Genomic DNA, 27434 nt, shown 5'->3' with positions numbered 1-27434 from the left:
CGATATCGTTTAATGGACTAAATAAGGCGCGGAATTCTATCGTGATCGCCATTTTCGCTCTTTTCCCCTTTCGACTTTCTTGACGTCGGTGGAATCAGGTCGTCGGCGCCCTCGTGGCAAGGGCTGCCAAAGGCCTCAGTTGGCCAGCTGCTTACAACTGCTATCTTTCTTTTCGCCTGCTTGTTTTTCGATTACTTGCCCGAGTCGACCGATTTGTTTCGATCGGACACGTTTTTCGCGACCTCGTTCCTGCGTTTTACGGACTCGTTTTATCTACACGTCAGCCCGAAGTTAGATCGACCCGACGCGACTAACCGCCATCATGTCGAACGTTTACTTCCCCTACTCGAAGGCGCCGCTGCGCACGATCAAGGAAATCCAGTTTGGTCTCTTCTCGCCAGAAGAGATCAAACGGATGAGTGTGGTCCATGTCGAATACCCGGAGACAATGGTTTGCAGATTCTTTTCTTTGTCCTTTCAGGTGTTTTGGGCCTGCTGACAGGTTGAAAACAGGACGAGCAACGGCAGCGACCGCGAGCAAAGGGCTTGAATGATCCTCGTCTGGGTACGATTGATCGCCAGTGGAACTGCGAGACTTGCGAGGAAGGTCAGAAAGAATGCCCAGGGCATTTCGGACACATCGAACTTGCAACACCGGTTTATCATATTGGTATGCTAAGAGGAAAATTCCTTTGTCAGTTACTAGGACGTGCGCTAACGTCATTATTTAGGTTTCTTGACCAAGATTAAGAAACTGCTGGAAACTGTCTGCCACAACTGTGGAAAGATCAAAGCCAAAACGGTTAGTCATCCCTGTTGGGATGGCAAATCTTACCATGGCTCTTTTGCTGACATTGTTCAATCAGGATGATACTAGGTTTCTCCAAGCTTTGCGAGTAAGAGACCCGAAGAGGCGTTTCGATCAGATCTGGCGACTTTCCAAGGACGTGTTGGTCTGTGAAGCCGACCCCCCCGAGGATGAAGATGATCCGTTTTCGAAAGAGGGCAAGGAAAAGAGCAGTGGTCACGGTGGTTGTGGTAATGCCCAACCTACAATTCGCAAGGAAGGGATATCGTTGGTCGGAACGTGGAAGCCCAGCAAGAGCATGATGGAGGAGGACGACATGCCGCAACCCGAGAAGAAGACCATCACTCCGCAGATGGCTCTCAACGTTTTCCGCAACATCTCCTTTGACTCTGTTCGCATCATGGGTCTGAGCAACGACTATGCCCGTCCAGAGTGGATGGTTATTACCGTCCTGCCGGTCCCGCCCCCTCCGGTCCGCCCAAGTGTTCTTGTTGGCGGTAGTACCAGTGGCCAGCGCGGTGAGGATGATTTAACATACAAATTGGCTGAAATTGTCCGAGCGAACCAGAACGTTCAACGCTGTGAGCAGGAAGGTGCCCCTGAACATGTGGTGCGCGAGTTCGAGTCGTTGTTGCAATACCACGTTGCTACCTACATGGATAACGACATTGCTGGTCAACCCAAGGCCATGCAGAAATCTAACCGACCTGTCAAGGCTCTGCGTTCTCGGTTGAAGGGTAAGGAGGGTCGTCTGCGGCAAAACTTGATGGGTAAACGTGTGGACTTCTCTGCTCGTACTGTCATCACGGGTGATCCCAATTTGTCGCTTGATGAAGTTGGTGTGCCGAAGAGTATTGCCAGGACTTTGACTTACCCTGAAGTCGTTACGCCGTACAATATTGAAAAGTTACAACATCTCGTTTCAAACGGCCCCAATGAGCACCCCGGTGCTCGTTACATCGTCAGAGACAATGGTGAACGTATCGATCTTCGTCATGCGAGAAGGGCTGGCGGCCAGCAGCTTCTCTATGGATGGAAAGTCGAACGCCATGTCATGGATGGCGATGTCATTCTATTTAACCGGCAGCCGTCTCTTCACAAAGAGTCTATGATGGGTCATCGTGTACGAGTGATGCCGTATTCGACGTTCCGAATGAACTTGTCTGTTACGAGTCCTTATAACGCAGATTTTGACGGTGACGAAATGAACTTGCACGTGCCACAGAGCGAAGAGTCTCGCGCAGAACTCAGCGAGCTTGCTTTAGTTCCCCACAACATTGTGTCGCCTCAGCGTAACGGCCCCCTTATGGGTATCGTCCAAGATACCCTCTGTGGTATCTACAAGATTTGTCGACGGGACACCTTCTTGACCAAAGAGCAGGTGATGAACATTATGCTTTGGGTTCCTGACTGGGACGGAGTTATCCCGCCACCGGCTATCATCAAGCCGAGACCCAGATGGACAGGGAAACAGATGATCAGTATGGCGCTTCCCTCTGGGTTGAACCTTCTTCGTGTGGACAAGGACAATTCTGCCCTCGCGGAGAAGTTCTCTCCTCTGGCTGACGGTGGTCTCCTTATTCACGGAGGCCAGCTCATGTATGGATTGCTCTCCAAGAAGACCGTCGGTGCTAGTGGTGGTGGTGTTATTCACACCATTTTCAACGAGTATGGTCCAGAAGCTACCGTGGGCTTTTTCAACGGCGCTCAGGCCATTGTCAACTATTGGTTGCTGCACAACGGTTTCAGTATTGGTATCGGTGACACGATTCCAGACCCGCTTACAATTCAGAGAATTGAAAACTGTGTTCGCAACCGAAAGAAGGAGGTTGAGGAAATTACTGCCACCGCCACAGAGAACCAGCTTGAGGCACTGCCCGGTATGAATGTGCGAGAAACCTTTGAAAGTAAGGTCTCGCGCGCTCTCAACAATGCTCGTGATGAGGCCGGTAGTGAGACCGAGAAGAGTTTGAAGGATCTGAATCACGCTATTCAGATGGCTCGCTCGGGATCCAAGGGTTCCACGATTAACATCTCTCAAATGACTGCTGTCGTGGGACAACAGTCCGTTGAAGGAAAGCGTATTCCCTTCGGTTTCAAATATCGGACATTGCCGCACTTCACCAAGGACGACTACTCGCCAGAGTCCCGTGGGTTTGTTGAGAACTCGTACTTGCGTGGCTTGACTCCAACCGAATTCTTCTTCCACGCCATGGCTGGTCGTGAGGGTCTTATTGATACTGCTGTCAAGACTGCTGAAACTGGTTACATCCAGCGTAAGCTGGTTAAAGCACTGGAAGAGGTTACCGTCAAGTATGACGGCACTGTCCGGAACTCCTTGGGCGATATTATTCAATTCATCTACGGTGAAGATGGTCTCGACGGTGCTCACATTGAGAACCAGCGTGTCGATGTCATTAGGTGCTCTGACGACAAGTTCAGGGATCGTTTCCGTGTTGATCTTATGGACCCTGAACGGAGTCTTGGGCCTGATGTCTTGGAGCAGGCCAACGAGATTGCTGGTGATATGGAAGTTCAACGTTACCTCGACGAGGAATGGGAAGCGCTCCTCAGGGACCGTGCGTTCCTCCGTACCGTTGCAAAGGAAGATGAAGAAATGATGCAACTTCCGATTAACGTGCAAAGAATTCTCGAAATGGCCAGAAATACATTTAGAATTCGCGAGGGAACCATCAGTGACCTGCATCCTGCAGAGGTGGTCCCTCAGGTCCAGTCACTGCTTGATCGCCTTCTGGTGGTTCGTGGTGATGACCCCATTTCGCGCGAGGCCCAGGATAATGCCACTTTGCTGTTCAAGGCGCAGCTTCGCAGCCGATTGGCGTTCCGGAGACTTGTCACTGAATATTCGATGAACAAGCTCGCATTCCAGCACGTGATTGGTGCCATCGAAAGCCGTTTCGCAAGGGCCGCTGCCAGTCCTGGTGAGATGGTCGGTGTCCTCTCTGCGCAGTCCATTGGTGAGCCTGCTACGCAGATGACATTGAACACTTTCCACTTTGCTGGTGTTTCGGCCAAGAACGTTACTCTCGGTGTACCTCGTATCAAGGAAATTCTTAACGTCGCCACGAACATCAAGACTCCGTCGATGACTGTGTACCAGGAGCCTGCCAAGTCGCACGACAAGGAGGGTGCCAAGCAGCTGCGTAGTGCTGTGGAGCACACCAGTCTGAGATCGGTTACCGAGGCTACTGAAATCTACTACGATCCTGACATCCAGACTACGGTGATCGAGAACGATAGGGATATGGTGGAGTCATACTTCATTATCCCAGAAGATGTTACGGATGACTCTTCTCGGCAGTCGAAGTGGTTGCTGCGTATTATCCTTAGTCGACCTTCGCTTCTTGATAAGGGTCTTACAGTACAGGACGTCGCGTCTAGAATCAAGCAAGCTTACCCTAAGGATATCGCAGTTCTCTTCAGTGATAACAACGCCGATGAACAGGTTATTCGTATCCGTCAAATTCAGGATAGCAAAGAGGATGAAGAGGATGATGATATTGAGTACGATGTTACACTCAAGAAATTGGAGCAACATCTTTTGGATACTCTTACTCTTCGTGGCGTACCGGGCGTTGACCGAGCATTCATTAACGAGAAGAACAACGTCCGAGTGCTCGAAGATGGCTCCCTTTTCACAAGCAGGACAGACCCACTCTGCAAACAATGGGTCCTCGAAACCAGCGGTTCTTCCCTGGGCGAAGTTCTGGCGATTCCTGGAGTCGATGCTACGCGTACCTATTCAAACCAGTTTATTGAAGTGTTTGAAGTCTTTGGTATTGAAGCTGCACGTTCAGCCGTCCTTCGTGAATTGACTCAGGTGTTGGCCTTCGACGGTTCGTATGTCAACCACCGTCACCTGGCGTTGCTGGTCGATGTTATGACTGTTCGTGGGTACTTGACTCCGGTCACTCGTCACGGTATCAACCGTGCAGACAATGGTGCGCTTATGCGTTGCTCTTTCGAAGAGACGGTTGAAATCCTCTTGGAGGCAGCCGCCTTTGGAGAGCTCGACGATTGCCGCGGTGTCTCTGAGAACCTGATTCTAGGTCAGATGGCACCCGCTGGTACGGGAGAATTCGACATCTACCTAGACCAGAACCTGCTCAACACCGTCGTCTCGAACAACGCGCGGTATGGTGTTATGGGATCGATCGGTGCCAAGGATGCTATCATCTCTGACGGTGCTGCGACCCAATATGACACTGGTTCTCCCATGCAGGAGAGTGCGTACATCGGCACTCCCGACCCCGAATCGAACTTCTCTCCGATTCGCCAGGCCGGTGCCGAGACTCCTGGTGTTTTTACTGACTATCAGCCATCTGCTGGGTTTGGTGGATTCAGTCCAGGGCCGACAAGTCCGGCTGGATACTCCCCGACAAGCCCATTCAACACAAGTCCAACGTCACCTGGCTATTCTCCGACGTCGAGTTACTCTCCTACGTCACCTGGCATGTCCATCACCAGTCCTCGTTTCATGACTTCGCCTGGGTTCTCTCCTGCCAGTCCGTCGTTCGCCCCTACATCGCCTGCTTACTCGCCAACGTCGCCGGCATATGGACAAGCCTCCCCGACGTCTCCGTCCTACTCTCCGACGTCGCCTGGGTTCTCCCCCACCTCGCCCAACTACAGCCCTACATCGCCAAGCTTCAGTCCGGCTTCTCCTGCCTTTAGCCCTACGTCACCTAGCTACAGTCCAACCAGCCCTGCTATTGGTGGCGCAGGCCGGCACTTGTCTCCCACTTCACCTACCTCTCCCAAGTACACGCCCACATCTCCAGGCTGGTCGCCTACCAGCCCTCAGCAATACTCACCAACCTCGCCGAACTTTGCTGGCTCACCCACGTCTCCTGGCGGACCCACATCCCCCAGTTATAGTCCTACCTCGCCAGCATACAGCCCTACGTAAGTTGTTTTGCCTGGGTTCTAGATGTTTTCGAGTTGACTAACATCAATGATAGGTCTCCACGTCAGTAAAGCTGGTCACGTCTTGCCTTGCTTTCCTATGGTCTTCGTTGTATTATTGTACCCATGTTGTCGGACGAAACATAAAAAGAATCATTTTGCATCATATCTCAGTTGCACGGAATTGGTTGGTTATTTCTGTTTCACCATCTGGGGGTCAGCGGCCTTTTCGAATGTATGTTTCTTCTTATGCTCCAGCCTGAAAACGGTGCTGTTTCTCTTCTTTCGCCTTCCTCATAATAGTTTTTTTTTTCTTGACTTTTTTTTTTCGCAGCCGGCCTTCGGAGATTGTGAATGATTTGGTGGGTTGGTTACGGACGTTTTTGAGCTCATTGAAATACCGAAGTGTTCTACCTTTGAAAATCCCCTTCATGGAGCGTTTCTCAAGTTGGTGTTCTTTTTTTTCTTCGCTTTTTATCTATTGCTTTCCCCCTAATGAGTGGTGTCTGTTTTCATGAAGCATATTGTTATTGATTGAATGTATTACTCCCATCAGATCATGTATACAGAACAGTGAGAAAAATAAAAAAAAAAAACATCTACAGAATAATTTCAACCCTACTACACAGTAGAGTAATACTGTAAAACCTCGCTATAACAAGAGGAACACGTTACCTAAATTAGTTTTCCCATATAAACAACGAGAAACCCCGCTACTACGAGTCTCGTTAGCTCCTTCTGGTCCTCCATACAATCTCGTTATAACTAGGTGATTAACTAACATGCTGCCACGAAAGTCCATCCCTGCGTCTGAAAAAGCCTCCCTCCGAGCCCGAAAGCGCCTCTATCCAAATTCAAGCCAAAAAGACCTTCGCGAATCGTTCAAACCCGAATATAACAATACCCTCTCATCCGGTTTCATCTCCGATATCCTATCCAGCAAATATAGCCACCTTGATGATGATCAACCACCCCGAGATTTAAAGCGCCAACACCGCGAGAACTGGGGCAGAGCTTGAGAATGCTTTATATGATTGGATAACACATGTTGAGGGACAAATATCTGTATCTGCAGAGATTATACGGCATAAAGCAGAGAGCTCTTGGGATTCCGTTTATCCTGAAATGGAGAGCCCTACATTCAGCAATGGCTGCCTCCATCGGTTCCAAGCCCGGAGAGCTATCAAATGGCGTGAGCAGCATGGAGAAGCTGGAGGTGTCTCAGAGCAGGCAGAGGATTCGGCAAGCTCTGAGCGCCTATAGCCGCAAGGATCAATTTAACTGTGATGAAATGGCGCTTCTTTGGAAACAAACTGCAGCCCGAAGCCTCTCAACACGACAGCCCTGGTCGGAAAAAAGAATAAAGCAAGAATATCTGCTCTATCCTGCTGCAATGCAGACGGTTCTGAGAAACTAGAACCCTGGTTCATTGGAACTGCTCAGAATCCACATGCTTTCAGAGTCGCAGTACAAATATTTGGAATTTCAATCTAATCTGGTGGAGTAATCAAAAGGTCTGAATGACTATCCAAATCTTCATCGAGTTTCTTCGCTGGTTTGACATGAAAATGAATGGACGAAAAGTTGCTCTTCTTATAGATAACTTCTCTGCTCATCAGGCAGCTGCAGCAGAAATACTAGCGAGTCAACAGCTACTTCAAAATACTCTTATTATATGGCTTCCTGCGAACTCACTGGAAGCAGTACTGGGTCAAATATATCCTGTGTGAATTTGAAGCCAATTGGAGCCCTGTTCTTACAATGGATGTTTTAAAAGCCATCCGGTGGGGCTTGCAAGGCTGGGAGAGTATGAAGTCTCTGCACAAACTATTCAAAACTGCTTTCAAAAGGCTCTTGATCCTCAAATACAGTGCTGCGAGCCTGTGGATCCTGCAGTAATGGATGATATCCTGGCCTCCTTCTCTCAGCTTCAGCTATCTACGCCAATTCAACCTCTGATGGATATAAGAGCTTTCTTACTCCCTACAGAGGAGGCCGTCCAGGACTCTCCTGATTATATTGAGAGCCAGGTTCTGGCTCAGTGTATGCCAGAGATTGAGGAAGATCCTGAAGAAGAGCTAGAAATTCTACCAAAAGTGTCTGCGGAGGAAGCAATTGCAGCCATCCAGAGACTCCGTTTATATGGAGAGCAGCAGACAGAGGGAAGTCCCGTCTTTATAAATGAGGTGGAGAGGCATGAGCGTATTATATGACGTCGGAAGTTGGACTTGCAAAGCCAGCGAGATATTACAAGCTAATTTCTGATCTTAGTAGGGCATATTTGGGGTTTGAATATATATGGATTGCAATTAAAGGCTACTTTTCGGCTTAGATATATATTTCCTCGTTATAACGAGACCATTAAGCTTTTTCCTTTATCTCGTCATAGCGAGGTTTTACAGTAGTCATTAACGTAGCACTGTATACTTGTAGTTCAGTAGCTTGGCGTCGGCGAAATGAAGCTCCGCGGGACAGGTGGCTTGTTCCGATAGAGGAGCTGTGACGCTATCTCCCCGACTATCAACAACGAGCATTCGACATAGTATATCTGATGGAATATTAGGTGTCGCAATGCGTCTAACATCCCGAATTACACCAAGTTGATATCAGTCACCATGAAGTGGTTATGGCGATTCGTTCTTCCCTTGGCGCTGCGTAAGTAGTTCTCCGCCGAGGCTAAGACGGGTGGAAACTGGGCTTCGAAGGAAACGAAGATGCTGACCTGTGCCAATTTCTGTTTCGCGCAGTTTTATTGCAGGCGCTTGTGGTCGAGTCGAATGATGCGTTCGCATCTACAGCTATTGCTCGCGAATCCGCGGAGTCACGAGCCGGCGGGGCTACCGACGCGCGCCCTGAGAATGGTGAGTTGGAGAACTGACTGTATATATTTGGACAGTCATGGCTAATTTTTTTTTGGTTTACTTGGTATAGAACATGTCTCGTCTGCGTTGAAGATCCTCCGTGACCGCAGACTCTCGACTGTCCAATCGGACAAGCCATCCGGCATGCTTGGATATACCCTACACTATGGCAAAAGCGCCTTCCGAATCCTGTTTATGAACGGACCTCCCCCGGATACAAATACACGAAAAATAAACCCCAACGTGGCCAAGGCCGTCAAGGAGCTGGAGATCGCGGCACGAGAGGACCAGGACCCCGACGCGATGTTCCTACTGGCGGAGATGAACTTCCACGGCAACTTCACGCACCCCCGCGACTTTAAGCAGGCGTTCCAATGGTACGATAACCTTGCGTACTTGACGGGCAACAGTACAGCGCAGTATATGCTGGCTTTCATGTATGCAACTGGGATTGGCGGCGGTGTCGAGCGCGACCAGGCGAAGGCATTGTTGTATCATACTTTTGCGGCAGAGGGAGGCAATACCCGGTCTGAGATGACGCTGGCTTATCGCCATCATGCTGGCATTGGAGCTCCCAGGGATTGTGATGAAGCTACCTATTATTACAAGAGGGTGGCAGACAAGGCCATTCAGTACTATCGTTCTGGACCGCCTGGAGGCCACAATATGATCCGCGAAGCGTATCGTTGGGCTGACGAAGAGGGAGGTGTCTATGGTGAAGGTGCCAGCATGTCGAGCTCAGGGCCCAATGCATTGCGCGATTCGCAGTCTAGCACCGAGGCCAGTCTGGAAGATGTTCTGGAGTACTTGGATTTGATGTCGAGGAAAGGGGAGCTGAAGGCTACCTTTAGCCTGGGAAAGATGCACTACGAAGGAGCGCGAGGCATGCCCCGGAACTTCTACAAGTCCCTGAAGTACTTCAAGCAGGTTGCGAGACGGTATTGGAATAAGGACGGCTCTATCAACCCAAATCATCCCATGGGAATTGAGAAGCTGGCTTCCAAGGCAGCTGGCCATATTGGGCTGATGTACCTGCGTGGTGAGGGTGTAGAGCAGAACTTTAGCACGGCTTTCACGTGGTTTAAACGTGGATTGGTTAACGGGGACCCTCTATGCCAGCATGAAATCGGGCTGATGTATCTCCATGGGTACGGTGTTAACCAGGATGCATTCAAAGCGTCGGCATACTTCAAGGCCGCATCGGAGCAGAACTACCCAGGATCAGCAACAAGGCTGGGTGCTCTTTTCCTCGATCAAGGCGACGTTTCCACTGCCACGAAATACTTCGAGCTAGCCGCGCACTGGGGCTGGATGGAGGCGTTCTACTACTTGGCAGAGATGTCCAACAACGGAGTGGGCAGACAGCGACACTGCGGGATGGCCGCATCGTACTACAAGATGGTCGCGGAGCGGGCAGAAGCCATCCACTCATCCTTCCTTGAAGCAAACGATGCGTACAAAGACGGTGATAAAGAGCGCGCTCTTGTCGCCTCAATGATGGCCGCAGAGCAAGGGTACGAAAACGCTCAGGCCAATGTCGCGTTTCTTCTCGATGAGCAGCGCTCGCTGCTGCCGGTTGACTCCGTCCTTTCGTACGGTACAGATGCCCGACGACCACAACCCTCGTCATCCTTGCTCAAGAATGCCGCGTTAGCTTTGATTTACTGGACTCGTTCAGCTAAACAAGCAAACATTGACTCCTTGATCAAAATGGGCGATTATTACCTCACTGGGACCGGTATCTTAGCAGACGCTGAGAAGGCCTCGACCTGCTACCATACTGCTGCTGAGGCTCACCATAGCGCACAGGCTTACTGGAACCTCGGTTGGATGCATGAGAATGGAGTTGCCGTCGCGCAGGACTTCCACATGGCCAAACGATACTATGACTTGGCGCTGGAGATTAACTCTGAAGCGTATCTGCCGGTGAAGCTTAGCTTGATTAAGCTTCGGTTGCGGAGTTACTGGAATAGCATCACCAATGGCAATATCAATCCTATACAGGAGGAAGAAAGTAAGTCCCTTGCGCATTGCATACTGTCGAGGCTATTGCTCATTACGACTCTAGATTCGAAACCCCGCCGAACTTTCAAGGAATGGATCACAGCATTCATCGAAAACGACGAGGAAGAAGAAGCCCGCTACCGAGCTCAGCTGTACAGACAACGAGCCGAAGAAGACGAGATGCTGGGAACCAGCGCCGATGCACACGATGAGGGCCATGACGACGGATATTACGACGACATGGAGCTTGATATCGACGAAAGCCTCCTCGAGGGCCTTATTATCTTCACGTTGGCTGCGACCCTGCTTGTGCTGATATACATCAGACAACAGCGTAATCGCCAGAGGCCTAATGGAAATAATGCCAATAATCAGGCGCCGGGGAATGGTGATGATCGAGGGCTTTTTCCAAGGCCCGGGGAGCCGGAGTTCAATCAATGGGTTGCAGGGGGTATAGGGCATTGATTATGATATAGGATTATTAGCGATTTGTCTATTTGCACAGTTATTTTCGAATATATTCCTTCAGATAAACATATCATTCTGTCTTTAAGCCGGCGTCCAATGATGTCATCCAGTTCTTATCTTATCGATAAGCGCTATAAGATTTCCGGCGCGTCTCGTCTCGAGTTCTTCTTCACATCCATCTCCCTTTTGACAGTGCATCTCAGTATGACTCTTACTATGTAACGAGCTGAAGAAGAATTGCTCAAGTCACGATGGCTTCTGTCAATATGTCCGCAAAGCGCCGTCGTCTCGAAAACGCGACATCCACGCTCACCAAACCGTTCAAGTCACCTCTCCGCCGTCCGGTGCAAGCATCAGAGACGAACAACCAGAAAGTAGACGACAAGTCATCTGCAACCACATCCCCACACAGTACAACAACCGAGAAAGGCGAATCGAATACACCGGCCGCAACCTCAACACCCCTCCCTACCAAAACAACAACAATACCCACAACAACCCCCGGCCCAACCTTCCAAACCCGCAAACGAAAGACCACCACTACCGGTATCAACACCATAACCCCCACCAAAAAAAGCCCCATCCTCCTGGACCCCGAACTATCCACCCTCCAGAAACATTACCGCACCCTGCAATCCCGCCTCGCAACCCTCCGCACCGACCTCGACACCTCCCAACAGGCCCTCCGCATCGAGTCCTCGGACCGTGACACAGAACTCGAGTCCCTGATTGCTAAATGGAGAGCTATTAGCCAGGATGCGGCGGAGGAGGTTTTTGCGGGGGCGCAGGAGAGGGTTGCGAGAATGGGGGGGATGGGGGCTTGGAGGGAGCAGATGAGGAGTCAGCAGGAGAGATGGAAGAGGGAGGAGATGGAGGATTGGTTCGGGAGTGGGGAGGCGGCTGGGGGTGAGCTTGATTATGGGGATGCGGAGGATGGGATTGTGAGGAGCAAGGAGGACGTGTTGGAGCAGTTGGGTGCTGCTAAGGAGAAAGAGGAGAGGAAGGAGAAGGGTGATGGGAATGAGGTATGTGCTTTTTATTCCGAAGGCCATTCAAGAGTGATGTTAATTTGACAGGAATTTACTATGGACTTCATGCTTAAAACGCTCAACATTGACTCGCAAATTATCGGATTCGACACTGCTGGACAGAAATGGATTAAGAACTAAGATCTTGTGTGGGAATGTACGCTTGAATTTATCAAATAATCTGATTGTATGTGTATGCATTTCGCGTGTTTATGCTCCCTTTCCTTCACTATGAACGATATAGATAGGCGTTTGAAAATGTATTTAATCTATGGCAAAATCAATTAACTTCGAATAACGATGCTTTGATTTATCTCCTCCGCATCTCACTCTTTAGTATACAGGGCCCGATCACCATGCCGAGAGATAATGCCCGTTTCCTTATCTACCTGCAGGTGATAACAAGCAAGGCATAAGAACCTTGGATATGCTTCTTTTTCTCTATTTTCAAAACACCTATTGTCAATTCTTGGATCTGTTAACATGTCCGATATCAAAAACAAAATCGAAGCAGCGGCATCAACGACCGAAACGGACAAGCAACACGATGACTATGCTACCGGAGATATCCATGATATTGGCGCTGGTCTCTATGCAAAAGCTGCTCAATTTTCATCTGAAGAATTAGAGCAGGAGGGTGCGAGAGTACGCAAGATACTGGATTGGCGGATTATGCCTATTGTAAGTTTCCTCAGCATATCATGTATATGCATTGACTGATATCTTCTCAATGGATAGCTCTATGTTACCTATGTTATACAATTCCTGGGTGAGGAATACCTTCACATTGGAGATAAGATACCGAAACTAACATCATCAATAATGTCCAGATAAATTATCCCTCAACTACGCCTCCGCCTACACCCTAATCCCTGATCTCAGTCTTCAAGGCCAGCGCTACTCCTGGGTCGCAGCAATCTTCAACTTTGGCTACCTCTTTTGGGCGATTCCAGCGAATCTGCTGATACAGCGCCTGCCAATCGCCAAGTACATGGGTGGGATGATCTTGATATGGGCGGTCATTTTGATTGCACATGTGGGAGCGAAGAATTATGCTGGGATACTGGTTTTGAGATTCTTGCTTGGGATGGCTGAAGCGGGTGTTAGTCCGTGCAGTGAGTTTATATCCAAATACCGATGGTAAGACATGATAATAACACAGGTGAAAACAGTGATGACTATAACATCCATGTTCTACAAACGTTCCGAACAACCCCTCCGCCTAGCCATTTGGCTCAGCGGAAACGGTGTCGCGACAATGCTCGGAGCCCTACTGGGCTTTGGCCTAGGACACTCACACAACACGCAACTGCACAGCTGGCAACTCATATTCCTCACATTCGGCCTCCTCAACTTTGCCTGCGGCTGTGTTTTTCTCTGGTTGATGCCCGATTCACCAAACACGGCACGCTTCCTCACCCACAAACAGCGCGTTGTCGCTGTCCAACGTGTAGCAGCAAACATGATCGGCATCAAGACCAGAGAAATTAAACCCCGTCAAGCCCTCGAAATCGCCTACGACCCTAAAGTCCTCTCCTGCCTCGCCATCGGAATAGCATGCGGCATAATCAACGGCGGCGTCTCCAACTTCGCCTCCGCCCTAATCAAAGGCTACGGCTTCAGCGGCATCAACGCAACCCTCCTGCAACTTCCCACCGGCGCCTTCGAAGCCCTCATAGTCCCCCTCTGCGGCCTAATCGCAACCTTCATCCCAAACTCCCGCTGCGCCGTCCTCGCAGGCGTCTGTCTCATCCCATTTGGCGGACTCCTGGGAATCCGCTTCACGGGGCTGGACCAGCGCTGGACGCTGGTGGGGTGTACGTGGCTGCAGTATATCGTGGGGGCACCGGTAATTATATCGTGGAATATACTGACGACGAATGTGGCTGGGCATACAAAGAGGTCTGTGGCTAATGGGTTGTGGTTTACGATGTATGCGGCGGGGAATGTGGCGGGGGCGAATATCTTCTTTGAGAGGGAGGCGCCGCGGTATTACTCGGCGTTGGCGGGGTTGTTGGCTTGTTATGCGGGGATGGTGGTTTTGGCTGGGGTTATGTATACGTCGATGAGGGGGGAGAATTGGAGGAGGGACAGGGATACGGGTTCAGGCTTACAGGGGACTTTGGGGGATGGTACGGATGCTCATGCGCAGGCGGTTCTGGATGGGTTGAAGGATTTGACTGATATGGAGTCGAAGCATTTTCGATATGCGCTTTGATGTGAGTAAATAGAGGAGAATGAAAGAACTTGATGGAATTAAAGCCACATGCTAGAAATTGAGTTGATACACAATGTGCAGCTAGTCTTTAGGGTGACTTCCTGCCTGGAAACCAGTACTAATTGGCGTACCGCAGCCTATTCCTTGGGTCAACATCTTTCCAACACGCTTTCCACTGCCGATGCAAGACCTCCCTGGCGCCTGTGCGCTCAAGTCGTGCCGCATCCCACATAATGTATCCCCAGCTGCGGAGATCATCCTTAAATGTACCATCAAACAGGTTGCTGTAGGTCCCCTTCCATATTAGGGTCCAGCTCAGTGGCGGAAGCTCTTCAGTATCACCCTGGAAAGGTAATACGTCACGTCGTTTTTGCTTCGAGTCTTGGTCTGTGGGGTGTAGTCGGCGCCGCCTGGACTGTGATGTATTATCCAGGATATCCTCAAGAGAGTCACTTCGTGCCCGTGGTATCTGTCCCTGCATTGTTGAGACCAGTTGTGTGTGGTCATTGATTTTAAAGAGAACATCATGCAGCAGCACAAGCCCACAGGAAAGTGTTCCCTCTAGAAGAAATCCCTGGTGTCTATCAAACGAGTGGCTACTGGTTGTGCTTGAATGGGGAAAAGAGAGAAGAAGAAAGAATACAAAAGAATGCGAAACTTACATCCACTATCAAGATTAAACGCCCCTTGTGGAGTGGGCGGCCGGTTTTCTTCAAGCCTTGGATTATCTTGGTGGACGTCCCAGCAGCAAACATCGACTTTTATCCCTCGGTCGACGAGGCTCGGGGCCCTTGGAACTGTAGATACTGTGTGCAATTTTTTTATTCTTGACAGCACAGTGTCTTGCTACGATAGGTTAGAATTTGACAGCGGCTGCACCCGTTATTTGCTACTATCATCCCTCGTCGATATCTGTAGCTGTCGACATAAGCCTCTAGAAGCGCGTTGCCCAGGTCACTTCTAGTGATTCATCGTCGTGGTCTGGGCGTGGAGATGTCGTCTTAAGCTACTAGACACGGTAGTACGCATCTTCCAGAGTTGCACGGTATTGGCAGTTAGCACTTTCGACTCAGGGAATCGTTTGCTGTGCCATGCGCTACATCTCCTTCGAATGGTACGTATCTAATCATTACTATTTCACGAGAACTATTAAAACCGTTTAAATAAGCCGTACCGATGCGCCAAATGTCCCAGACAATCTACCCCGTTAAGCCCTAACGCCGAAATGCATCCATTGCCCGTGCTTCATCGTTACGAAATCTCCATCCCCTCAAGATCCTCCCCGTCATAATCATCCTCGTCCATACCAGCATTACCAAGCGCCAGCTGCTGCCGCTTAAGATCCCGATTCAAACCAAGCGCATCCGTGCCCCAGACACCCACCATTTCTAATTCGGATCCGGTAATGATCCGACCCTCAGTATCAGCAACTTCGCACAGCTCAATCAAGCTCTGTTTGCTTAGAGACTTGAAGCCGTCTGTCCTCACGATGCGGCCCCAATGTGCGAGACAGAACTGCGCGGCGCGGCGCATCAGCCATTCTTCGTTTGTTCGTCCCGCTCGTTCCCAGACGACAGCTGCATTCTCGACATCAAGTTCGCGGCTTAATCGATTCACGCACAGAAGACGGAGTTTCGGCATGTCGTAGAGATTCGCCATCACGAGCATCCCTGCTACGTCGATTATGTCAGAGCAGTATTCTGGATGGCCGGATATACTGTCCGTATAAAGATAGTACAGGAAGGCCCGGACGACCGAGTAGGGCTCAGGGATATGCATCCTGTTCGCATGATATTCTGCCATTCTGGAGGAGTAGAGTCGCTTGAAATGGGGCCACCTCAGCTGCAGAATGATGCGATGAACATGTATCGGAGGCGAGGTATCCGCGTTGGGTGATAGAAAAGTAGTCTCGGACTGTTGCGAGGACGAGGCATCTACCATGGCATCTGGGTCTCCATCATCATCGCGGTTAGCAGTAATGATAAAGTCAGCACCGCTGCCAGATTCTGGTGCTTGATCGAAGACAGCAGATAAGTCATTGCCCAGACCCGAAAGACATGAAGGCTCGGATTGAGAAGCTAGTGTCTTTCGTTGATCCGGTGAAATAGCCCCCATCTCGTTTCCGAGGAGCCCGTATCTCTCTAAATCAATACAAAGGATTTCACTCATGTGATTCTCGTCGCTGGCCCCCTGCCCAGCTCCTGCGTTCAGGTCACACCCAAGCAACCAAGCTCTTGTGCCGTCTGCATTTACGGTACAGTAGTGCCACCGATAACCCGGTTTGAAGATTTCGTGTCCATCCGCCAACCTTTGCCAGCGCAAGGTATCGAGTTCTAACAACGATAAGTTACACTCATACGTGCGCACGGTCTCGGATGGAGTAATCAGATCGAGCAGCACGCCCGAGGCATACGCCTGAAAATGTGTTCCCGAAAACAGTGCAGGAACGTGAGGACCTGACTGAAACCGAAGGGAAGATACTGCCCCTGGAGTAGCTGGCTTTCGCCGATTCAAATTGCGAACTTGGACACTGCCCGAGTTTGGTGCGTAGCTACCAGACCGTCCGGGAAGCTGCTGCGACGGGCTACTACTTGACGTCGAGCCTGGGTCATGAGTCATTCTGTTGCTGAAAATGCGGGGAGATCCACGGTACCTTGTGATGCTGCAATCCCAAGAGACGGAGAGTTTTTGAGATCAAGCCACCAGATGTCGGTTGTCCGCTCCATGTCCGGGCCAAGTCCCCCAAAAATCCAGAGACGACCACCCCAGACCCATGCCGTATGATCAAAGCGGGGAGTGAAATTCCAGGTCCGAGACCAAGTCCAGGTCTTCAAATCCAAGTAAGTCAGACTGTCAAGAATGACACTGTGCTCTCCCGTCACTCCACCGATGATGAACAGATTATCCTCGTAAATCACGGCAGCATGGCGATTTCTTCCTCGTGGGATCGGACCTCGGATCTCTGGTTGTGACCAAGTGGAAGTGGGAATATCAAATATGACGACGTCGGACAGATATTCGCGATGTTCGTTTTCTCCCCCAAATACGATCAATTTGTCACCTTGATAGAGGGTCGCGGTGTGACCTATACCGGAAATAGACCAATTAGTTCAGAGCTCAAAGCAAGGGAAGCAAAAAATAATTGTGCGAACCCATGCGAACTCCAGGAATATCGCCATAATTATCCACCAATTCCCAACGAAGGGTCTGTAGGTCCAGCTTTAGAACATGGTTGTACACTATTCCATAGCATGTTAGTACGGAATCCAATTGCGTTCTATTGGATTCAAGCAAACCTTCATCGGTGTATTGATCAAATCCTCCAAAGGCGTAGATCTGATCGTTCCCGACATACGTCACGGAAGCATTGACCAAGCATGCGGGGACATGGCCCTGGGCCTTTTTAATGCTCGGGCGGTCGTCCGCACTGCTCCGACGGGCGGTGGCGGGACTTGAGGGCATGAGATATGGCTGCTGACCGTACATAGGAGAATGATTCATTGGATTCGGCCCTGGAGACACCGTCCAGGACGATTGGCGCGGTGGCAGCGAGTATGGAGGACGGAGTAGGGGCCGGAGTGGGGGACGGTGATGGTTGCCGTGCCATCAAGGTAGACCCAGCGGACAGTTGGCTTAGGGGCCCCGACGGAGACCAACGCAACCGAAAAAAAAAGGAGGTCAATAGAAAGAAATAGTAAGACTCGATTATGAATGTCAGAGCCCTCACATTGTATCTTTGTTTGCGATAGTGGTTTTGTACCACACATAATAATGTAGCCGCTTTTACTCTAAAGCGGCTATATCAAGTAACGTGATCCGCCGAGATGGGCCTTACCGCCTTGGGAAAGCAGCCTCATGTCAGGTGGATACCTGCCCCAATCGGGACTAGTGCAGCCGTACCTCAGGTAACGGTTGCCCCGGCGAAGAAGAACTATATCCTGTATTTATTCTCTTCCTTTCCTAGCTCCTTTTTGCTCTCTTCTACATCCTTTTTCCTCCCCATTATCCTCTTTTTTCTCTTTTCCTAATTAATTGGTCTTCATTGCAGTTTATCTTTCACTACGCTTTGCAGTTGTTCCACGCTCGCATCTTTTCATTCACATAGATTCAGATCATTCTACGCCGCAATGGCTACGCCAACGGTATCAACGCCAGTGAAGTCTCATCGAGGCATCTTTGCCTCAAAGACGGCTGGAGGTCGTATGCCTCTCACTCCGTCTCCTCGTCCTAGAACTGAGAGCATTACGTCAAACCACTCGTCCCCGTTCACCCCTTCCCGTGACCCATCGGATTTCAGCAAAGATGATAAGAAGTCCGTCTACGGAGGAAACCTCACACAATACTTCACCAAGTCGGTCTCGACAAGGGCTTCTCGGAGCTACCGCGAATCGCCCAAGTCCAACATCGCCCGTATCCGCAAGTCGCCGAAGCACCTGGAGTTGGGTGTTTCGGAGTGGACCTTGACCGGCACCGGCCCTTCATCCTCGCAGTCTCCTTCGGCCAAAGAGCGTACACGCAAAGATCTCCCCACACGGAAAGAAGTCTCGACCCGCACACGATCTGGCAAGACCACGGTTCGCGTTCCGCACAATGCTGGTGACCGATTCATTCCCAACCGCACCGCAAGCGAAGGGCTTGCAACGGCCGGTACTGCCAAGCCGGAGGAAAGCCAGCGTCCAAAGACCAGTGGAAATGGCAAGGAAGGCTCTTCTGTGCTTGCCAGCGCAGCTAGTGCTTTTGATATTGGTGGTCGTGGAAGCAGCGACGAGGAACTCACAGCGGCCCTTGACAACCTGGGCCTGGAAGATAACGAGACCTCCACTTCCTCGTACACACGACCAGCACCGGATGCGGTTGCGTACGAATCATCACTGGCCGATGCATGTGGCGTGAACCTGAACACCAGAATCCTGGCCTTCAAGCCTCCTCCGCCCGAGTCGTCCAAGCCCATTGACCTTCGGGCTCAGTACAACCGTCCTCTCAAGCCTAGCAAGTCCCAGTCCGCCCAGTTCCGCCGGAGAATCCAGACGGCTCCCGAGCGTGTTCTCGACGCACCCGGTCTGCTCGACGACTACTATCTCAATCTCCTTGACTGGAGCTCTGGAAACCAGGTGGCTATTGGTCTCGAGCGCAACGTCTACGTGTGGTCTGCCGACAGCGGGTCCGTCGACTGCCTCCTAGAGACCTCTCCTGATACGTACGTGAGCAGTGTCAAATGGAGTGGTGATGGTGCTTATGTGGGTGTTGGTCTGGGCACGGGTGAGGTTCAGATTTGGGACGTTGAGGAGGGGACCAAGCTTCGAAGCATGTACGGCCACGACTCTCGTGTCGGCGTCATGGGCTGGTCCAAACACACTCTCTCTACTGGTGCACGCAGCGGTCTTGTCTACAACCACGACGTCCGTATCGCCCAGCACAAGGTGGCAGAGCTCGTTTCCCACACATCAGAAGTCTGCGGCTTGGAGTGGCGCTCTGACGGTGCACAGCTTGCGACGGGAGGTAACGACAACTTAGTCAACATCTGGGATGCCCGGTCTCTCAGCGCCCCCAAGTTCACCAAGACCAACCACCGTGCTGCTGTCAAGGCTCTCAGCTGGTGCCCCTGGCAACTGAACCTGTTGGCCACCGGAGGTGGTTCGTATGACCGTCACATCCACTTCTGGAACACTACCACCGGTGCCCGTACCAACAGCATCGACACCGGCTCGCAAGTGACCAGTCTGCGGTGGAGCAACCACTACCGGGAGATTGTCAGCTCGAGTGGATTCCCGGACAACTCGCTGAGCATCTGGAGCTACCCGACACTGGTCCGCAACATTGAAATCCCTGCGCACGAGACCCGTGTCTTGCACAGCTCACTGAGTCCGGATGGTCAGCTCCTGGCTACCGCTGCTGCAGATGAGAGCTTGAAGTTCTGGAAGGTGTTTGAGCGTAAGGCTGGCACTAGTGCTTCGGCATCTCGCGAAGGAGGTGTCGGTAGCAAGGCGAAGATGAACAAGTCGATGACCATTCGTTAGATTGCTTTTTTTGTAGATTCTGCAAGGCGTTTTGGAAGGCTACGGTCTCTAGGTCATTGGGAGGAGTTGGATGCACGTTGGATACTATTTTTGAGGCGCTCTTCTCTTCTTGTATGGACAGTAGGAACATTGGATATTCTTAGGGTTTCGGGATTAATGCACATACGGTACTCTTTTACCCTTTCACTGCGTACAGCATTATCCGGTGAATTTCCAGTAGTTTTCTACTAGAGAGTACAGTATGGGACGAGATGGATCGACGCGCTGACTAAGCACCCGGGCGGCTCTACTTTCGCCGGGGAAATCGCAACTTTCCCCTTCCATCACCCCAAATCCTCCCATTGACGCCCAGTCCGTCCGCTGCTCCCGTCTCCCTCCAGGCCGAAAAGCGCATCGTTAGGCCGTTGAACGTGTTGTATCGTCCATCGCAAGTTCCTGTTCTAGGTTATTTTTGTGCTTGGGGAGTTTCACTCGCTCTGCTCTGCTCGTTATTAGACGCCTGTGGCAACCGACCGAAGTCATAAGCCAAAGAAACAAACCATCATCATCGCTGTTATTTGATAGGCTTTTTTTTTTTTTTTTTTGTTTTAGTGAAAGAAAAGAAGAGAAAATATTTTAACCGATACATTCCTGCTCTCTCTCATACGGTTTCCTGTGTCTGTCTCGCTCGCCCAGCGACCATGTCGAACCAGCTGGTGGTGAGTGGACGAGCCCTTTCCTAGGGAGATTCACTGGGGATTATAGCTGTTCCTGCTGTCTTTTCCTGGTTCCTTCTGTTTAGTTTTGATAGAATCCTGGTCATTTCGTTGCTGTTGTTGTCAGAATCTTGAGCTGATACCACGGTGATCTCTCACCACAGGGCACGGTGTTCGATCTCGTGATTCAGGAAGTCTGTGATTCCTCTCAGGTTGATTTCGAAGAGAGTGGCGTGGACCAGCAGACGTTGTTAGACCTGCGACAGGTATGTTTTTTTCTAATTTTTCATCGAATATTTCATCGTTGTTCGCCGTTCTCGTGAGTCATCCTGAGGAGGATGCGGAAGGCTGTGTGAGGGGAAGCCACCGCCTTTTAGAGGCCTCTTTTATAGGAGCCTCAGCGCCAAGCACGCCCCCAGTTGCCTGATTCGGACGGTTGACTATATACATACGAGTGTACATTTTTGATCTGCATTTCTCATGTCATCACACCTTCACATTTACCAGGCTAACACATTGACTACAGAGCTGGCAGAAAAAACTCTCATCGCTCGGTGTCGCCCATTTTCCTTGGGATCCGACACCCCAAGCTGCACCGGCCCAATCTCAGAACCAGATCCTTCCTCCTACCGCGACCGTGCCGTCGAATGCTCCCAGACCTAACCCTCCTCCTCAGACCCAACAACAACAGCAGCAGCAGCAACAGCAACAGCAACATGTTCCTCACTCAACACCACAATCCGTCTCCGGCACAGTGCCCCCGCTTCAGGCACCCACGCCCGTTGGAGCACCCAACACAATGAACCAACAACCATATATCAAGACTGAGCCCGGTTTGAATGGTCAGACAGGGTACCCACCGATGAATAACATGATGGCAGCAAACCCCAACCCTCAATCTGCCCGTGAGCGTGCTGCCACCTTGATGCAGCAACGATTTGGGGCTGCTGCCGCCAACTCCGTCAGCCAGCTTCAAGCCCAGTCACAGACACAGCCGCCACCGTTGACTATGCCGGGACAGCCACGTCCACAAAATCCTCAGCCACAGCAACAACAACAGCAGCAGTACCAGGTGTCCAACGGCCAGGCCTCCCAGATCAAACAGGAACCCGGCTACCCGCCCATGAGCCAGCCATTCCTGGGCAATGCCCAAACTGATGGCGCTGGCGATGCATTGTCAGACTGGAAAGCGGAGGTTGCTCGACGGCGGGAAGCTGCCCAGCGTGAGCCGGGACAGAATGACAGAGTCCTCCGTGAGCACTTGAAACACCGCATGCTCGACATGGAGGGTGGTGGTCTTCTCGTTCCGTTGGAGGAGCGTCAACGAAAGCCATCATCGTCATCGACACGCAAACTTGCTTCTGATCTGGCTGCTCCGGACGCAGAGCCATCCTCGTCGACTTCGATTGCGCAAGCACCCCGAGTACAAGCACAATTCGATGGCCCTGGCGGTGATGACGAAGGAGCTGAAGACGACGAAGACGCTATCAACTCTGACCTCGATGATCCTGAAGACCACGAGGCTGATGAGAACGAAGCTGAAGACGCCGTTGGTCAGGTCATGCTCTGTACCTATGACAAGGTGCAGCGGGTGAAGAACAAGTGGAAATGTACCTTGAAGGACGGTATTCTGACCACTGGCGGTAAAGAGTAAGTTTGCTTTTCTTTGCACTCGGTTCTGAGAGAAAGTTATTAACTGTATTAGATACGTCTTCCGTAAGGGCCAAGGCGAGTTTGAATGGTAGATCTCAAGGCCCAAGTCGTGGTATTCTTTCTTTGACCCTTTGTTCTTGCTCTTGTACCTTTCTTCGTCATAAAAGCAACGCGGAAAAGTCTCGCTACAGACTACGAGAAACAAGGAAAACAAAAGAAAACAACAAACCAATAAAAAAAAAAAAAAGAAATAGGGAAGTGGTGAACGAAGAAAAGAAATTGCAATACTTGGTTCCTACCCACAGGATGAATGAATTCAGATGAATTTCCCATTATCGAGGCGTTTCGTGACATGACCTCGCTTTTCATGAACACAGCGTGCAATTGCAACCTGGAAATTTTTCTTTTCCTTGTGTTGCTTTCTATCGCTACTGTTTTCCTTTTTATCTTTTGATGTCCCGTCACCACTGGATTCCTCTGACGGCATAAATACCAATCATCTGGCGCTAACTCGTGAGGATGGCTGTTTTTCTATCCTTTTTCTTTCGCTTTATGTGGTTTATTAGATTAATTTCGGCCTAGGCATATGAAAATGGCAATGGTGCTTTATTTTTCTCAAGTAACTCCCAAGTATTAAGATAAGTCAGGCTTATAGCATGGAATGCAGCTGGACGAAGTAAATATTATGTCCAAGCTACGACAGCTACAAGCTTGATTTAAATTGAAACATGGTGATCTAGAGATGAATTGAGAGGGGAAAAAAGCACCGAGTTCTATAAGCGAGAAGCAGCGAACAAGGCTAAACAAGAAAGAAGCTAGCTAACCAAAAGAAAAGAACTCCAACACCGTAACGATATGAATGACCAAGCAGAAAGAGAAGAAAAGATAACTCCGGGTACACGTCTATCTACAGGATCGACGCCTTTTCCAATGCCCCGGAATTCGAAAACCGCTTCGAACGAGAAAAGAATAAAAGCGAAAACAGAGAAAAAAAAAAAATAGAATCATGAACCATACACAGCTAGAAAGGAAGCTCTGAGATCTCTGTTCAAAACGTTTCAAGGCAGGCAAGACGTTGGCTTGCCTAGAAGCAACTTTTCCTCCAACAAGAAGCAATAACCAAATAAGATATGCGTTGGAGCAAGACGACAAAACCACCCTTGAATAAAAAGGAAATTTTTGGACCCAATTTTTTTGTGCTCCCAAACGAATTTCAAGTAACAAAAAAGATAAAAAAAACCGAAATATCTGTGTTCTCTTCTGAAACCGACAGGAACAGCGGAAATCTGAAAAAGGAGCAATTCGTATGCGGTCTCCTCAACTGTAGTCAAAGCATAAGGACTATTCGTCCATTCAATGGCAGTCGACATTCAGTGAAATATGAAGTGAACACCACATTGAACTCCAAGCCTCCGAACCGTTCATTAGATCGTATGTAAAAGCGACAAAGGCCATGAAAAATTTGTCGAGTCGATAAGCATTAGGGGGAATCATGAAAACAGAAAGAAACAAATATAAAGGACGAAGCTGTCGAAGAGGGCAGTTTATAGAAGACCCTCCTCACCAATGCCAGGGAGGCCAGCCCCAGCCACGTTAATATTCTGTCCCTGCATGACGCCTCCGCCAAAGTTGAGACTGCGACAGGCCATGAGCTGAAACTCGGGGTTGCACGGTGGTGAATGCGACTTGTGATATTTGAGGCCGTTCAAGTTCTTATACCGCTTGCCACACACTTCACACCGGTAGGGCTTCTCTTTCTCCATGCCGAGCGATCCGGGGTAAGGTGCCGATGTCTCAGGGTTAACGATCGAGAATGTACCGTCCGCGTTGTCGTGTAACTGTTGGTTGTTGTGACCATGCTGAGATAAAGTTAGTAATGGAACGGAATACATGAGAGTAATTCTTCTGAAGCTGTATGTACTTACAGCTTTGTGGTATTTAAGGCCATTCTGGTTCTTGTACGCCTTTTCGCAGCCAATGACGGGGCATCGGAATGGTTTGGGCTCTTCGTTCGGAAGAAGAGCAGTGGTGTCCGGCACGCCGGCTAGCAACTGTTGCTCCCGAATTCGGCGCGCAATGTCACTGTTAGGACCGTACTGTGCTCCGCTGAGTTTGAAATGCGCGTTGGGAGAGTTGAAGCCGCCACTGGGACTGAACAACCGCTTCGCTGGTTCATCGATACAGAGGTCCACCATGTCATTGCTGGATCCAAATCGCGAGAACTGCGACTGACCCTGGCCCTGGCTGTTGGTGCCGCCGCCATGCATCGTCAAATCACCAAACCCACCGACTACGCTCTCATCAATCTCGGCTGGTGTACCCGGAGCAGATGAATCGGGAGTGCTTCGAAATTGTGCGTTCTGTAAAGGGTTCGCCATCAGAGTTGGTGTGTTGACGGAAGACACCGTGGGGTTATTCTGCAGCGAAAGAGGACGCGCTGAGCTAACCGGTGTACCCGGCTGGGAGCTCTTGAAGCCTTGGTTGCCCGGAAGCATAGACAAATTGAGCTGCGGTCTGTTGGAATTTCCAAATCCACTCTGGTCGCCATTTTGTGGTGGGGGAGAAAATAGATTCGATGGCGAATCGCTATCGCCCATAGGTTCATCCAACTCCATGTCATCGATGGTATCCAGGTCGGGGTGGTGGTGAGATGGTTGAGTGTGGCTCAACTTGCGCTGCATATCCATAATCTTGTCGGGCTGCAGACCACGGTTCTGGCCATTGTTCTGCTGGCTTTGTTGGTGAGCGATTGCGGCTGCCGCCAATGCAGCCCGGCTTTCGCCTTGACTAGGACGGTGGCCCTGGTGTGGCGACTTCGTGGCATGAGCTTCTTCATAATGTTGCAACAAATCATGGAGTGTCGGGAGAGTCACGCCGCAGCATGAAAAGTCACGCATGAAATTAGCCTCCAATTTCGGCAGATAGGAAGAAGAGTGAAATGAGGGCGACTGGAAACCCGTAAAGGGAGAAGTGCCGGTCATAAGGATGCTATAATGCTTGTTAGCGGCATTTCTCTTCCGGAGCTCCTGGATGCGGTCCGCAACCCCGCTAGGAATGCAAAGCCAGTGGCACTCACTCATCACGAATCCAGCTCCCAACAGACACACCACCCCAGCTCATACCACCCACTAAACTCCCAGCCAGTGACTCCCGACGTTGCTTGTCGCGATTAGACCCGGTAACGGAGATTGGCTTGGTTCCATTTCCCCATTGACCCGCTGCCGTGTTGAAAGAATCTTTGCGCGGTGGCGGGGCTTTGAAGACGCTGAGACCAACACCGCTGGAGTGAGATATGCTGCCCGTGCGCTCACCGTTATTCGCTTTCTGCAGAGCGGAAGTCAAATTCGATGCCTGCTGCCCGGGGGGAGAGACGGAGGTCTGACGGGTGGCAATGTCAATAGGTGCAGCTGGACCGGTCATGGTGTTGTTCGACGTAGGAGGCGAAAGAAACAGGGGAAAATCTTGGTCTGCGTCAAGGTGCGACGAGGAGGGAATCTGGGAGTCAAAGTATGATCGATGGTGTCCGGAATCAACGGGTTTTCGAGACCAAAATGGATCCAAATAGTCCTTTTCCCTATCCGGTCGGTGGGAAGATGGAACTCCAAAGCCAAGCGGAGTGGTGACGGGAGTCGAGTCTCTGGTTGAAGCACGATCGTGATCACCAACGGATGGAGAGTGATGAAGGGGAGGAGGGCTTTGCGATCCTGAGGACCCGAGCATCAGAATGAAAAGAGGTAGAAGTCAAGTCGAAAAGTAGCGTGTCGAATTTCCCTCGACAGTGGTGGTTTAAAGGGAGTCCACCCTCGGATGTAGTCCCGCTTGGGCTGCGGAAAGCGTGACGGATTCGGGAAAAGTGGCGGAACACACGAACCCGATGGAGGTATGTGAGTTTTAAGAATGTATAGAAAAAGAATGAAGAGGGAGGGAAAGAGGAGATATAGAAAGATAAGAAGTGGTGAGAGGGAGAGATGAGATATGAGAGATCGAAGAAGCTCTCTTGGAGATCGATAGAAGTAAAATAATATACCAAGAAGTGACCAGGATTGGTTTCGATTAAGAAAGGCGTTGCGATCCTCGAATATTACCCGTATTATTACCGTACTGCCGATGGAGGCAACAGAGCCGGTTCCGTACGTTACGTTACCATTGATTCATCCTGAACCTGAATGCATCAGGCCACAGGTGACTACTACTTTGCACACCGTATAACATATTGACATGAACTCATTACAGTACTCCAGGATATACAGGAAGTCTAATATGAATGACAGGCAAAGGCAGCAGCAGTCGATGATGCGGTTATAGCATGTAACCCCTATCGTACTAGCGGTATTATACTGTTATGTATCATTACCGCTAGTCCGTACAACCGTAATGACCTGCAGACTAAGTCACTGACAACGCAGTGAATATCAAAGGATCTTCCACAGCACTTTCCATAGTGAATCCTATCTAAGCTTGCATCCTTTGACTTTTCCCGATATTCCTCCTAATAGTGAAAGTACACTATTTCGTATGAAAAGAGAGAAATTGGCAATGGCCACTCGGGAAGACTAGCAGTGCCGGGCATCCCGCAGAGAGGCTGACACATAGATAACTGTTGGCGCATTGCTTTCGAGTAAGTCGCATCCATGGTTCGCCAGACACTAGTCTCCATATGGTGGCCGAGTCCGCCTCGAGTCTGTCGAACTAGGAAAGACTGTCGCTCTACGGAGTACATCCATGGTTGTTCTATGGATTCATCTTAAATATAGAG

The 27434-nt window shown here is 50.3% G+C and overlaps 9 protein-coding genes across 9 annotated transcripts; 6 read left to right on the top strand and 3 right to left on the bottom strand.

Moving 5' to 3' along the window:
• Positions 1–322: 322 nt before the first annotated feature.
• RPB1 (DNA-directed RNA polymerase II subunit RPB1) lies at positions 323–5806 on the top strand (the record flags this gene model as incomplete). The annotated part of the gene is made up of 5 exons (XM_043277262.1): positions 323–451; positions 514–670; positions 732–802; positions 867–5734; positions 5791–5806. The coding sequence occupies 5 exons, from the start codon at positions 323–325 to the stop codon at positions 5804–5806; spliced, it is 5241 nt and encodes a 1746-aa protein (XP_043135159.1).
• Positions 5807–8349: 2543 nt separating this feature from the next.
• Positions 8350–11064, top strand: HRD3 (ubiquitin ligase complex subunit HRD3; the record flags this gene model as incomplete). The annotated part of the gene is made up of 4 exons (XM_043277261.1): positions 8350–8389; positions 8482–8595; positions 8666–10609; positions 10664–11064. The coding sequence occupies 4 exons, from the start codon at positions 8350–8352 to the stop codon at positions 11062–11064; spliced, it is 2499 nt and encodes an 832-aa protein (XP_043135158.1).
• Positions 11065–11318: 254 nt separating this feature from the next.
• ACHE_30622A (putative DNA repair protein Dds20/Mei5) lies at positions 11319–12236 on the top strand (the record flags this gene model as incomplete). The annotated part of the gene is made up of 2 exons (XM_043277260.1): positions 11319–12092; positions 12144–12236. 2 exons carry the CDS (start codon positions 11319–11321, stop codon positions 12234–12236), a joined length of 867 nt encoding a protein of 288 aa, XP_043135157.1.
• A 342-nt stretch (positions 12237–12578) lies between these two features.
• ACHE_30621A (putative MFS allantoate transporter) lies at positions 12579–14313 on the top strand (the record flags this gene model as incomplete). The annotated part of the gene is made up of 4 exons (XM_043277259.1): positions 12579–12776; positions 12834–12864; positions 12926–13210; positions 13268–14313. The coding sequence occupies 4 exons, from the start codon at positions 12579–12581 to the stop codon at positions 14311–14313; spliced, it is 1560 nt and encodes a 519-aa protein (XP_043135156.1).
• Positions 14314–14431: 118 nt separating this feature from the next.
• Positions 14432–14794, bottom strand: ACHE_30620S (uncharacterized protein; the record flags this gene model as incomplete). The annotated part of the gene is made up of 1 exon (XM_043277258.1): positions 14432–14794. One exon carries the CDS (start codon positions 14792–14794, stop codon positions 14432–14434), a length of 363 nt encoding a protein of 120 aa, XP_043135155.1.
• A 770-nt stretch (positions 14795–15564) lies between these two features.
• Positions 15565–17814, bottom strand: ACHE_30619S (Kelch motif domain protein; the record flags this gene model as incomplete). The annotated part of the gene is made up of 4 exons (XM_043277257.1): positions 15565–16916; positions 16967–17398; positions 17466–17552; positions 17610–17814. 4 exons carry the CDS (start codon positions 17812–17814, stop codon positions 15565–15567), a joined length of 2076 nt encoding a protein of 691 aa, XP_043135154.1.
• A 626-nt stretch (positions 17815–18440) lies between these two features.
• CDC20 (WD40 repeat domain-containing protein) lies at positions 18441–20330 on the top strand (the record flags this gene model as incomplete). The annotated part of the gene is made up of 1 exon (XM_043277256.1): positions 18441–20330. One exon carries the CDS (start codon positions 18441–18443, stop codon positions 20328–20330), a length of 1890 nt encoding a protein of 629 aa, XP_043135153.1.
• Positions 20331–21010: 680 nt separating this feature from the next.
• Positions 21011–22770, top strand: ACHE_30617A (transcription initiation factor IIA large subunit; the record flags this gene model as incomplete). Its single annotated transcript, XM_043277255.1, has 4 exons — positions 21011–21028; positions 21190–21291; positions 21552–22675; positions 22731–22770. The coding sequence occupies 4 exons, from the start codon at positions 21011–21013 to the stop codon at positions 22768–22770; spliced, it is 1284 nt and encodes a 427-aa protein (XP_043135152.1).
• A 1452-nt stretch (positions 22771–24222) lies between these two features.
• On the bottom strand, positions 24223–26398 carry SFP1 (zinc-coordinating transcription factor SFP1; the record flags this gene model as incomplete). The annotated part of the gene is made up of 3 exons (XM_043277254.1): positions 24223–24537; positions 24604–25666; positions 25755–26398. 3 exons carry the CDS (start codon positions 26396–26398, stop codon positions 24223–24225), a joined length of 2022 nt encoding a protein of 673 aa, XP_043135151.1.
• Positions 26399–27434: the final 1036 nt, after the last annotated feature.

Source organism: Aspergillus chevalieri, chromosome 3, assembly GCF_016861735.1.
Source record: "Aspergillus chevalieri M1 DNA, chromosome 3, nearly complete sequence".
In the NCBI taxonomy this organism is placed as follows: Eukaryota; Fungi; Ascomycota; class Eurotiomycetes; order Eurotiales; family Aspergillaceae; genus Aspergillus; species Aspergillus chevalieri.
The sequence above is the reverse complement of the archived record's forward strand: the minus strand, read 5'-3'. Positions and strand labels throughout refer to the sequence as shown.